We start from the raw sequence: 13856 nt of genomic DNA on the forward strand, positions 1-13856 counted from the left end.
ACACACACACACACACACACACACACACACACACACACACACACACACACGGGCCCTCGAAGGAAGCCAAGACGCCGCTCCGTGTGTGCGTACATAGGTGTGAATCGGTAAGCAGATAAAGAGGGCATAGTGGATCAATTTTTGTGGCAGGGAGATGAGAGCATGGCATACAGATGGCATTTCCCCGCCTGGCATCACACCAAGACGATACAAGGAGGTGGTTATCACTGAGCATGCTCATAAACGACATCAACAGGGGCCTGGAAGCCTCGGCCCTGATCCTGACCGTTTTATTCTGCACATTTAATCAAACCTTGAACACCGTTTTAATGTCAAGCTGCTTTAAACTTCAGTTACGGAGCATTTTTATCTTACACCGACTGATGTTTGGATGCTTTAATGATGCAAAGGCCCACCTCAAGTCAAGACCTCTGTGCTGTTAACCTTCACGTGTCAGACTGGGGTCATTCATAGGTGTTGTTGGGATATTTTTAATCATGAAAATCGTTCCTTACAACTTTTCATATTTTACTACAGGGATTGGCCCAGTGCTGTGGCAGGGAAATGGACTTATTTATTACCTATAGGAGTGTTTTGTTAAGAATACTGGCTTTGGTTTGATTATAATTTTCCACTTGTGATCGCTGCGTTGTGATTTTACGCAGTGAATCATGGTTAACAGACCTAGAGTAGATTTAATGCTGCAGAAACCTCGAGGCAGACACTTGATGTCCAAAGATGAGTCAGCATCAGTTACCAAATTATGTTTGAGTGCTTTTGTAAAAATGTATTCTGAATATTCCTCATGTACAGATGACACATTCAATTTAAACAAAAACAACAGACGTACAGTGACGACCTTGTTAATTCACTCTAACATCTTAAATTTTACATTTGTTGCGATTATTGTGCTGATCTATTGTTTTTTAAAGGTTTGTGATGCACTAATGTGTAAAATGCTGCACTGCTGTGTGCTGATATGAAATCATCTAAATATACAGTTCTTTCTTTATTCAGTTAGACAAAGCATTGCTTAGGGTCGCACTAGACCATTAGTTGTTCTGTATTTATCAGTTAATATGTGCTGAGATCCAAAGTGCAGGAAAAATACCTGGCACTGTAGTGAATCCTGCAGCTGTAGCCCTGCAAACTAGCCCCTCCCTTCCTCCCCTCTCTCTCTCCCCCTTGTGTGACTTTAATGTTTCTACATTGTGCCTTTTCACTACATCAGGAATCACTGCTCCGTTAAGATCTTCTAACTCAAACAAACAAAAATCTGAGAAAAGTTGAGAAGAATTTGTCCTTTTGCAGAATATCGGCTTCAAAGTTGATTTCAGATGAATCGTCTTCTCCCCCTCAAAGCTTCCCCTCTTTCTTTTCTTCCTCCCCTCCTCCTCGTCCTCTTGTACCCGACTGTCCCAGTAAGCTTACGTCAGCCTCACAAACGTGGAATAAAACATCACGAGTCAAACCTTTGCCTCAGAACAGAGAGGAGGCCGAGCGGCTTAACTTATAATCTCCTGCCTTTAACTTTCATCAAACCCTTAAATGTCTACATCACTGCAGAGACTACTCACAGGATTTTCCTTTCTCTATAACTGCTTACAAATATTACCCACATCTGCTGCAGCTGGACGGTAAATCAGCAGATATTTAACATCTTTTCACACAAAAAGACGAAGACAGAAACTTCAGGTCTTCACACTGACAAGACAATGTGTGTGTGTGTGATTCAGCATGTGCGTCAGCTGAGAGGGAGAGGTGCGTTTGATTCAGTGCAGGTATATATTTTTCTCAGCAGGGCGTGTGTGTGTGAGGGCAGGTGTGTTTCTTCTCTCTCTCTGTGTCATCGACTGGCCAACCAAATCAGCAATTATTCGCACGCCCAACCATCGCTCAATGGACCTGCCCAAGCACCAAATAAGAGCTGGGGAGACACACACACACACACACACACACACACACACACACACACACACACACACACACACACACACACACACACACACACACACACACACACACACACACACACACACACAAAGGTGGAAACACACCTGTGAGATGTAAACTCACAGACGCAGGCAAATGGAGACCAACACACACACACACCTTTCTTCCCAGCAGCTGACAACTATCTGTGGCTGCGAGAGAAAGGCAGAGCCTCTGAATGTTAAGTGCCTCCCTGAGGGAGGAAAATAAGGCCGCTGATAAGTTAGTCAGCTGCAAATCCAACAAGTCCACATGAAGGCAGAGAGGACGGCGGTGACACGACACACACCACCTCGAGTCACACACTATCTCTGCTCTCACATCCACATGCGCGCAAGCCATATGAATCCACAACACACACACGAGACAAAGACAAAAACACGGCTCAAAACAATGCACACACACGCGTGCTTAAAGCAGGCTCGCTGATACAAACACACACTCCGTTATGTGAAGCAGAAAAAGCGAAATCCTCCCATTCGACTCCAGCAGGAGCTCGATAAATAAAAATAAATAAAGCGGCCGGAGAAGAGGGAGGAAATCAAGCTGAACGCAGGCAGCGTGGTGCCGGCTGCAGCGCCGCTTTGGATACGCGTGTCTGCCCCCCCCCCACCATCTCCTCTTTTGCTAATTAGAATTGATTTATTATGGACCAGGTAGCTTATCAGGTGCCCGGTGAAATTACAATGGGTGTCCGAAGGCCGCGAGGAGAAAGGGGGTGGTTTGTGAGAAGGGGGTGGTGCTGGTCAATGTCGAATGGCAAAATCAATTAGCATTGATTGGCGAAAGGTTCATTTTGCCAAAGAGGACGCAGTCGAAGGGGATTAAACTTCCATGGCCCTCTGACAACTTTGATACGACACAATGGCTGCTTTTCTGGCTGCGGTGTAGTTAACAAGCTTTCAACAATATAACTGCATTTCTTTCTTTTCTTTTTTTAACATTGCAAACACTGAATGCAGCTGTGGTCAGATTCCACATCAGGCATCGGCTAGTCGGGTCTGGGTGAGAAACAGATAGCATTGATCAAGTATCTGGGAGTGAAATCCCTCGCAAGCTCGCATCTTAATCCTCATCAAGCCGAAGCAGAATTCAAATCACCCTGCTTCAGGCTCCCGATGAAGGCTGGCCCCCGCTAACAGGCGGACGCCACGTAGAAAGGACTCAGAAGAAGAGACACCAACCACTTTACTCGAACTCAAGCGACCTCGACAGTCGATTTTACCCTCCTCACTACGAAATGGAAAATGAACTTCAACTATTGCTGCCGGTCTCCTGCAGGACTCATTTGGGAAGTAATTAAACTATGCAGATGTTCTGGTAAATTTCAGGAAGATTTAGGAAAGAGAGAGTAAAATGAGCTCCTGGTTGTTTTACTTTACTTGTTACATAATCTCCTCAGCTGTGAAAACTGCTGTTTAAAATGCATCTAAAGTTACAAAATTAAGAGTTTAATGTACGCGTGTGCAGCCTCCCTCTGCGTGTGTGTGTGTCTTACCCTCGATGGCCAGCATGGCTCTCAGCTCTCTGTTCAGCAGTTCGAAACGCCTCTCCAGATCGTGCTCTTTCTCCCTGTGGCAAGTTAGAAAGAGGGGAGACGGGAAACACACACACACACACAAAGTTCATCAATATGTTAATGACTAAATCATTAAGTACTTAAAGAAACCTGCAATAAACATCGATTCGGCCACTCGCCCGAACCTTCTCTGGCTTCGCATTAATCTACTGCACATAACTGATACTCATAGTGCACAGCCCTGGGTTAAGGTGTGTGTCTGTGTGTGTATGTGTAAGGATAGAAAAAGGGAAATAAGGAGCGGAGTTTGGGGGGTGGGGGTGAAAATGCATTAAAAACAGAAGATGAGGGAGTAGATGTGTATATGCAAGCGTGGCCCTGTGTGGATCTATCTGCCACCCGCAGCACAAATTGAATTCTTTCCTCTTTCAGCCATATTAAAAAATGAGCTAATTCGGCCCCTAATAGAATTTGTCCTTCACAGGCGCCGTTTTCTCTTTGCCTCCACAAAGAGAGAACAGAAAGGGCTAATAATCAGCCCTTCTGTCAATTGGCCACTTTAAAAGCCTCTCCTTTCCCACGATATAATGTGATTATGAATACTTCAGGCTCTCCTCCACTTGCACACTTTGAAATCCCTACAGCCACAAATGAGGAAAAAAAGGCAGCGCGTGTCTCCACCTGTCGCAGCTGACCACATACAAAGAGACTGCAGATAGAGTAGCGATCGCCACATTTCTATTGATTTTATATCCCTTTCTGCATGTAAATCAATGAGTGGATAGACAGAGATGGGGTGAATGGAGTGGAGAGGACACTCCTGCCCCGTGCAGCTTAGACGAGCTTGATCTAAAGCTCGAGGAGCAGGTTTAAAACGCTTCTCAGCTGCTTTAATTTGACATGTGAGAAATTAAAATGGAAGCAAAGATGAGGCGACAGAGAGGAAGAACAGTACGTACAGCAGAGAGAGCTGGTTCTGTCTCCTGATGAGGGCGTTCTTCTTGTTGACCAGCATGAACCACTCCTGCATCATGGCCTCCTCCTCCTCCTTGTTGTTGCCTAGAAAGAGCACAGAAACACACCAATAAATAAACCAGCAGATACACACGTTACAGGAAATGTTTCAAGAATAACACGTTGCTCTTTTGCTTTTGTTTTTTTGTTTGTTTGTTGTTGTTTTTTTACAGTGGATTGAACCTGACATAAAAATTACAGCACGCCGTGTACACCAGCATATGCACATGAAAAGCGATGAGGCAGATAAACGACGGAGCTGCTGCCCCCACAGAGTCAGTGTGTCCACCAGATATTCATGTGTGGGTGTAAATACTCTCCTCGCTTATGTTCCCTGTGTAAACATTCACCTACTTCACACCATGCCATCACAACGTCAATACGGCTTCAACCGGGGCGGGATTAACTCTGCGATTACCGTCGAGCGCCTTTACAGAGTGAAGCCTCTCACTGTAGGGCAATACATATCCCACCAATCACTCAGCAGGCCTTCAAAAAAAAAAAAAAAGTCTCTGGGACTCTCTACTGCTTAGTGTAATACCTGCTCAACACACACAGAGAGCTAGTGAGGCTCAGATGCATGGCTAATGTAAGCTTTGCCCACGCCTGGGGCTAAAGCTCTATGCTGTAACTTACTTACAAGGTACAATGGGATGCGCACAACTGATACAGACAAAGCACGTCGAATCGAAAGCTTCAAATGTTAGCCAGGTAACAGTGACAGCCTCCATCGTGTTTGACCTGGAATAAAGACCAGCTGCCTGGGTGTGGAGTTTGACTCCCACTGTGCATCTGCTGGCCTCCGTGTACTAAAACCACATAATCGTAAGGTTTTAAACATACTGGAACTTGTGATGACGCTCAAACCAGAAACTGACAAATGATAACTAGATGCTCATTGAAGCTCTCAGGTGTTAAATGCTTACAGAGGAAGGGTTGATCAACAGGATTTTCAGGTACGGCCCATAAACATGCACGAAAAGTTATTTAATATTTCTGGAATGAATTAAATTTGGAAACAGGATAATAGTCTGAACATTAGCTGGATGGTTACTGTAAATTTGGAACCTATTTATAAAACTTTCTAGATACTGTTTAGTGCATCTTCAGGTAACTAAGTGGGGCTATTTCGGACCAGGTGTGGCAAAGATAATGAGCAGGTGTATTTATGCTGTAAATTCATGTAGGTCTGTTTAATCCCAGGTTTTTGCTCCAATTTTCATCCTGTAATGATTACACTGTAAGGTTTTACACCAAACCAAAGTGAAAAGACACCTCAGGCGTGTCTCTCAGGATCCAGAGGCTTTGATTAAACTGCAGTATTTGACACCCTGGGAATCAGGATGGCCTCACTGAGCAGGAACAAAAATAACAGTCTCAGCAGTGATGATTAATAAACACATAATAAAGATGCAAAATGCTACCAGTAAAATAATTATTTACTATAATTCTACAAATTCACAATTTATTTGTGAGTAAAAAAGACTTACTTTAAAGGTAAATCTTTAAATGTTATGACTACTTTTTTTTAAGGAATGGATAATCAATAAAATTAGATTCCCATAAAATAATACTACTAAGCATCTCTTTCTGCTTGGTTTGTTTTAATAATCTCTCACGTGTTATAAATTAAAATGCTATTTATTCTTTATCGAATCTCGAGGTCAGCTGAAAAGTGTCAGCGGCGATAATCCATAAGGTCCCATTTAACTCTGCAGCGGCGATATGAATCCTTCCATTCACTGTGGTAAATGCAGCAACGGTTTTAAGAAGATTTCCAACATTTATTGTCTGAGTATTGTAGCTGTAACCACTGTATCATTTATTTGATGAGAAGCTGTAAATAAATAACTTTGCTTCTTAGGAGACAAGAAAATAAGAAAGAAATAAATTTTTCCATCAAACACACACACACACACACACACACGCACACACACGCACACGCACACCAGTGTTCATTGCAGCAGTGGGAGCATCGGGCCACTGCGTCACTGATGACAAAAGGCAAACGCGTGGATGTGTGTGGACACCGGTGAATGTGTGGACATTTGTGATACTCTGAGCCAGCAGATGTATGTAATTTCATTTAGGAGGAGGGAGCGGGAAGGGAAAATGAAAGAAAGCAAGCAAAACCCCCCCCCAAAAAAACCAAGCGAATGAAAGAAAGCTTCAGGATTTAGCGGAATCACGGGCTCGTGGATTACTGTAGTCAACTTTGAAATGGACGACACTCGGAGGGGGGATAAAGCCGGCGCTGACAGGTCATTGTGCTGCCTCGAAGTCAAATAAAACAAGCAAATAATAATGGCAAATATTAAGCTCCTGTGACATTGTGGCGAGGCGGGCTGGAAGACGAGAGGGGATTATAAAGCTATATCCCCCACCGCTAGCCAGCCAGCTGCTACCAGCCAACCAACAGCCACATTTTATGAAAGGAGGGAGGGGAGGCGAGGGGAGAGGAAGGCAGGGAGGTCAGAGGAAAAGGTGGTAGAAGAGGGAGGAGAAAAGGGTAGAAGGAAGGAGAAAAGGGAAAGATGAGGAGGAGGGGGGGGGGGATATTGAATGTGAAAGCAAAATGGGATGACTGGAACGAGGGAGGGAGTGGAGGAGGAAATAAAGGCGAGCAGGTGAGTCAGGGGATGGAGGGATGGAGGCAGGAGACTCGACAGCTGCTCAGCATCCACCTCCGACCTCTAGATCCTACCTGACTCTTAAAGAGACAGACTGGGCGCAGATTTATTGTTATAGGTGGGCGCTAAACCCCTTTTTAATCAATTAAGCATGGGGAAATTATGTTTTACTATACCTTTAATTATAGTTTTTGAGTTGTTGGGGGAAGAGCCTTTAAAAAATAAAAAGTTATATAACTACATTGTAATTTTACAGGCCAATTGCATTTAATGAATTATTGAAAAGTATTCAGATTATTTAAATAGTTTTCTACTAGCTTGACTACTTGATACGACTGAATTAACAAGACAACTGTACGCAATACCGTCATCTTAAACGTAAAAGTGATGGTCGTTTCAGTTTCATGATAATTAAGGCTCGGGTTGGGGGTTTGATTCCCACTGGTGCAGCACATTCTAAAAACATCTTTGCTCCATAGAAAGCCATAAGCTTATAGTGACAACAGACTGCTGAATGTGGTGGTGTATGAAAACAAATGGTGTAAATATCCTTGGCAGTCACCACTGACACTGTGTCTGCGAATCCAGCCTTGGCTCTGAGACACTGTGGATCCATGCTGGCTCTCAGGGGGCCATCTTGGATCAAAGCATCTGGCAGTTTGGCAGGGTGCATTCTGGGTCTTGCTGCTCGCCTTACACGCCACTTCTTAGTGCTCAACACAGAGCAGGGCAGAGCAGAAACAGGCCAACTCCAGTGAGACTGAAGCAATGAATTTGGCGTTGGTACAGTGTGTGATGGGGACATCAAAGGGTTAGTGATGAAAATGCACAAGGTTTATCGCCATTAATATCATCCTTAGTGTTACCTCAGCTATCAATGCAGCTGTGCTGGTGAGAAACACACAAGATACAATCAACTCACACACACAGAGCTGAGATACAACTGATAGACATATCCCAACAACCCCTCTATCTGATTGCCTGTCTTCCTCTTCTCTTGTTCCACTCCCGGCCTCTCGCAGAAACGCAACCAGGATACAATGACACCAACTGCCGTGTGTGGAGGGAGGCTGCTATCCTCGAGGCATGAAGACAAGGCTGGTTAGCATAGGTCACTGTGTGTTTGGGAGCATCCATATGAGAGATGGTGAGAGAGAAATGCAGAAAGAAATGGGAAAAAAAAAAAAAGGGGGTACAAAGGCAGCCTCTATAGCCAAATAAGATTAAGATAGCAATCTTGGCCAATGTTCCATTCAGTGTTGATAGGAATAATGAAACTCACCCTGAGGTGGTCAAACTGCTGCTGCTGTTGGCCTGAGCTGCTTTGAATTAAGAGCGCCATGCTGCCATGTGCTAAATGTACAAAATTCATGCTTTAGCATTAGTCTTAGTGAGTACACGTTAATTGACTTTAACTGGCTTCACTGTATTTTTAATTGGTGACTAAAACATCAAACCAGAAGCTGCACTAAACCTGCAATTACTGATAACTTTAGCTTTAAATTATCGGTGTGTAGTTTAGCTTCTTTTAGCTGCTCCCTTATTTGACGGATCTACTTGGATGCTTCGGGGATTTGCGTCTCCCTCTCAAACCAGTGATCGATGTTAACCCTAGGACTACAGAGCGACAAAAAGACCAAAACAGATTAGTCGCAATGAAAATGCTGAAAATAGGAATGTATGCAGATGTATGGGGCTGCTCTTTATTTTCCTGAGATTGCAACGATGTCAGTTGTTTAGTTTAGCCACCGCTGTGGAGAAAGCAGAAGTCACAACATAAAAGAATCTTTGCAACAAATTACAAATTTAATTATGAAGTTAATCTGTAAGAAAAGAGGGCTGCTAATGTTAACTGCTCTCAGCAACTAATACTTAAAATAATTTTTTCTCTTTGATTATTGTGAAAGAGAAAAGTGTATTTTCTGTTTCATTATTGTGATCAATGGCTTCAAACAGCAACATGTGCAGTATTTGCACATGAGATGTTCATTCAAATTCATATAAATTGCAGTAAGTGGATGAGCAGGGTGTCCTGCATTTGTTCTTCCCTGGAGAAACTTCTGTGCCTTGAAGGAAGCAGCTTGGATAACCGAGGAAAATGAATGCGACAGAAAGAGAAACACATTAAAAGCTGTGATCACAGCATGTTCATCTCAGTCCTTATCCCACCATTTTGTCATTTAATCCAATAGCTGCTAATCCAATTTGTCTATCGGACATATAAAAAGGCAGGGAGGAGGAGGAGAAAGAAGAGGAGGGGAAGGGAGGAGATGGAGCTGAACTTCTCTTCTGTGTTCAAGTCACTTTCTCAATTGCGGTTTATTTAGGGCAGAGCTGCACTTGTGCATCTCCCCCCATCGTTCTCTCCATCCGAGCGTCAAGCCCGTCTGATATCAGCGGGGATCGGGGGAAGAAGAAAGCCAAAGACACATGAAAGAAAATGAGAGAAGGAGGAATAAAAAGAACAGGATGAACATTGTTTCCTGTGATTAGGTAAGAGCTCGTTAAAAGGCTGTCACGGCAGTGATGTGAATATGCATGACAGGGGCCGGCCTAATCAGAGAGGTTTGTGCCGAGGACCGGAGGGAGGGGGGGAATTGTGTGTAAGTAGCCTACTGAAGACTTGATTTAATTAATGTGAGGAGAGGAGTGTCTTGTTAGGAAAGGAGACAGGGAAGGACAGAGTGAAGCTTGTAAGCAGGAGAGTTTAGGGAGCTCTCAAATTCAGGTTTACCCATAAAAAGCGTCACATCTGAAGCTTACGCTCGTCTTTCTCTCCATTTCTGAAAATTAGAGGAACACTGAAGTCAAAGATGTACTCAAAGCTATGCACGCCAAATGTTACAACACTGGTGAGATGTGTAAGAATCAAACTGCCTAGCCACTGCATGTGATTCCTCCTGCTCTCTCCTTTTCTATTCTCCTCTCCTCTGGAGTGGTGCTGAGGGCTATTTTTCCAAGGGAGTCTTGTACGAGGCCTCTTTTAGGTGTCCTCAATGGCACAATGGGTCCTAGCTCATAGAGCAGATTCCTGCTTTATTGAACCTGTGTATAAGGTCTGCTGAATGGAACACATTAACCGATTCACACTCACCTCTTTCCTCTTGCTCCCCCCGGATAGAGAAAAGTAAAAATTCAGGAAAAAAAAAAGAAAGAGGAGGGGGAAAAAAAACCCTCCTCTCACACTGAGGCACAATGCGTGCCTTTTCCACTGGTGTCATTTGTCAACCACTGCTTGCTTTACAACTTACAAAAGAGGTGAAGGTAGGGGAGAGGGAGAGGAGAAGCAGGAGTAGGGTGCTGCAGAGTTTTGGAGGCACTGAGATTAATTAAATCTGATGCATAATCATAAGCAGGGCTGCAGAATTATTTGTTTCTGATTTCACGCAATATGCTGACAGGGGAAGCCCATCTTTCAAAATGCTGATGTTGGAAGAACAACAGCAGGCCTGCTGAATGATGATGAATATTTTCATCATACGATTGTTTTGTTAGCATAATCAGTAATAAAAGGAGATCAGGAGGGGATGAGTGTTACGAAATTATGCTGGATAAAATAATTATTGCCTATTTAACACCTGTTTGGATGTGACTGGTGAAACTGACTCGGTGTTACGAACTGTAAACCGAGCAGGAGGAAAAATCCAATAAAAACACAGCTGTACCTCTTTGTTGTAGATTTCTGGTCCCATTAAAGAAGTGCAAAAAAGAGCCAGCTTTTAAAAAAAACAAAATATTGAATCAATTTCAGTTAAATCATGATTACTAAAGATTTATTTGGTAGAATTTTACCCAGAATTGTGTACTCGAGAGTTCACTCTGGGAAAAAAAAAAAAAAAGAGGCATGACAAAGTATTTGAGGCCCTGTATCTTTGACAGTTTTCATATGATGGTGAAGTTTTTCATGATGTCAACAGATTTGAAAGAAAAAAAAAAAGCTGATTTTTGAGGGGGTCAGGTAGGAGGCACTCACTGATAATTTTAAGAGTAAAAGAGGCCTGTGGCATCACACACACACACACCCCCACCCCGGGATTTATTCTGCAACGTTTCCTGAATCCAAAAGCTGCAAAATTCTTTTATAAAGTTTCATATGTGGAAACGTGCTTTTTATTTTCATTCATATATATTTCATTCATTTTCATATAACACATGCTGTTTTAGGTTAATTTTTAATATGGAGTCCTGATGATGAGCCTAGTTTGCGGGAGGAGAAGAGTCAGACTGTCAAAGCCTAACATGTTATCCTGCTAACATGTTTCTTCCTTTCCATCCGCCACTCTTCACCTCTTTAATCTTTTCTGTGGACTCTTCTAAATATACAGAAACGTATGTGCGCATGCACACACACACAAACACACACCACTGGGTAAACACATTTGACCTCAGAGCCAACAGTAGAGCAACCTCCAAACACCTCTACCTCAGAAGCTAAGGACAGATGGGAGCTTTGGCAAACAGAGTTCACATAATAGACTGAGTGAGGAGATGAAATGCTCATATTAGGAGGTTTCATTTTCACACACTGAACAGCAGCTGAAGAGTATATTTGGACAAGAGAAGTAATTTCTCCTCTTTCAACTTTCTTTAGCGTCTCATTTTAAATATTTAAATCAAACATATTTTATTTGATCACATAAAGGGGCTGAAAGGTGCTCAGATCAGACCAAAATAAGTGCCATTCCCAGAGTCTTTTTCTAGGAGAACCAGCCATGCCGTGACAATCACAAATATGCACTCTGCCTCGACTCACCCCCGAAGCATCTCCTCCTCTCTCCTCCCTCCCCCATCTCCATCAAATTGTGTTTCTGCTACAAATCAATAAACATTATCAGAGAGTGGCAGACTATGGGCTGGTGGAGGCAGCTTCTGTCTGTTAAAGCCCAGACCGCCCGGTCTCTATCACAGTCTGGGTGAGAAGGCCAGGAGGAAACAGAAAGATGCACACAAGAGAGGGAGAAAGGCGGGCAATGTGAGTCCACGAACGCAAACACAAGTTATAGGGATTTACAGTAAACATAAGATGGAAGCAGAGTGCATACAAACTGAGCCACAATCAAACACAGATATTCTCAAACAGAGCATTTGGAGCATGTGCAGTCCTGCAGAGTGAATTTTCACATCCATACAAATGGAGAAAACAACCACAGCGAGCTGACTGGAAGAGAAAGGAACAGCAGTGAAGCACTGAGGTGTTTAACAATAATCCTAACAGTGCAGCACAGGCTGTTTTGACCATGCCATTCAATGTCAATAAGAAATTAAAGGGGGGAAAGGAAAAAAAAACCCACACAGAGTCAGCCTAAAGTCAACAGCGGCTTTAAACACTCCCTAACCCATTAGGCTGCTGTATCACCCACTCTATGCTTGTCAGCTCACTTTAGCTTTAGCGTCAGAAATCCCCACACTCTCCAACGCGCTACACGAACCATTTAACTGAGCCCTAAATAAGATGATTTTCAACTCGTCCCCACTTAGCTTGGGGCTGGAAAAGGAAAATCAGGGGGCCTGCCATACGCCATTTCTCAATTACCTTTCTCATTATTGTCACCCGTGTTCATTACTACTATTATCACCCTTCCTTTTCTGTTGCACCCCCCTGCCCCACTTTAGGCTAGCTCGGGCCGTTGTGGCTGTCGCGTTGGATGAAGAGAGGGGAGAGGCGCGGCAGAATCGAGAGCTTTTTTCAGGGCCGGAGCACTTCAGGTAATTAATATAGCAAGAGGGGGCAGATGAGAGGAGACGGAGAATATGTGAGTGTATGTACGCCTGTGTGTGTGTTTTTGCTGAAATGTCTGATTGGGGAGCTCACCTGCCGATACCCCCTAAAAGGTATTTCATTAGCGGGCCTTTTACCATACAAGCAGAGCAACAAAGCCTCAGTTACGCCTGTCTCCACTCCAACTCGACAGGGCCCTCCAGGACGTCTGTAGCTGTGTGTGGGAAGAGTAAAGAAGAGTGGAGGAGCAGAGAGGAGAGGCTATCCCTGTTCATAATCTCATGACAAAAGGCAAAAAGGCATCATCCTATTACCAGTGTGATCTTCACCAGCTCCTGCTAGCCACTTTCCACAGGGGGCTCTCTTTTATTATTAAGGTGAGTAGGTGATAGGGAGCAGGAAAGGCGCGCGGCGCCTCCCTATTAGCCCTGGGACAAGAGTCAGTATGAGGGGGAGAGAAGAGCGGAGAGACCCCATGCTAGGGTCCTGTTTGGAGTCTTTTTCTCTTTCTCAGAATGAGAGCCTTTGCTTGGACCTTCGGGAGGCGGCTTCTATTAGGCTTCAGTGCTACAACACAAAGTGTGAGAGATTCTTCAATCAAGCAGCTCAATGCCAGAAGTGATGATCACTGGGAAAACATCTTGAGCTCCATCTGTTGAAACTCATTTGTATCTGGTTCACGTTACTCCTTAGCTCCACCGTTACATGGCAGCAATGAGGTATTGGGGTACAGATTTAAACAAGGTACATTTATTCAAGCTGAGCCTTGGTGGTCTACTCCTGATGGCTGATATCCACCGAGTCCTACGTGATTTGACCAGTGCTTCTTAAAGCATAAAAACACTTGTACTGTGGTTTCGGTTTAAACGTCACAGAGGTGTATTTTTGAGTATCCACAGCACAGTGAGAGAGGAAAGAGGTTGGGGGAGAGAAACACAGATTAGCCTGTTTTTTTTCCCCTGAGTGTTTTGTCTTCATCTTA

At 43.7% G+C, this 13856-nt stretch overlaps 1 protein-coding gene across 7 annotated transcripts in view; it reads right to left on the reverse strand.

The window, feature by feature from the left end:
• Positions 1-13856, reverse strand: part of ehbp1 (EH domain binding protein 1) — a 159311-nt gene that overhangs the window by 5707 nt on the left and 139748 nt on the right. For all 7 annotated transcript variants that reach the window (XM_042220905.1, XM_042220903.1, XM_042220902.1 and 4 more), the window contains 2 exons: positions 4471-4570; positions 3491-3564 (listed from right to left, as the gene is read on the reverse strand). In XM_042220905.1, coding sequence (XP_042076839.1) covers positions 3491-3564; positions 4471-4570 — 174 coding nt within the window. The remainder of the gene's footprint in view (positions 1-3490; positions 3565-4470; positions 4571-13856) is intronic.

Source organism: Haplochromis burtoni, unplaced genomic scaffold (assembly GCF_018398535.1).
Source record: "Haplochromis burtoni strain Fernald_Lab_line unplaced genomic scaffold, NCSU_Asbu1 Contig_57, whole genome shotgun sequence".
Lineage (NCBI taxonomy): Eukaryota > Metazoa > Chordata > Actinopteri > Cichliformes > Cichlidae > Haplochromis > Haplochromis burtoni.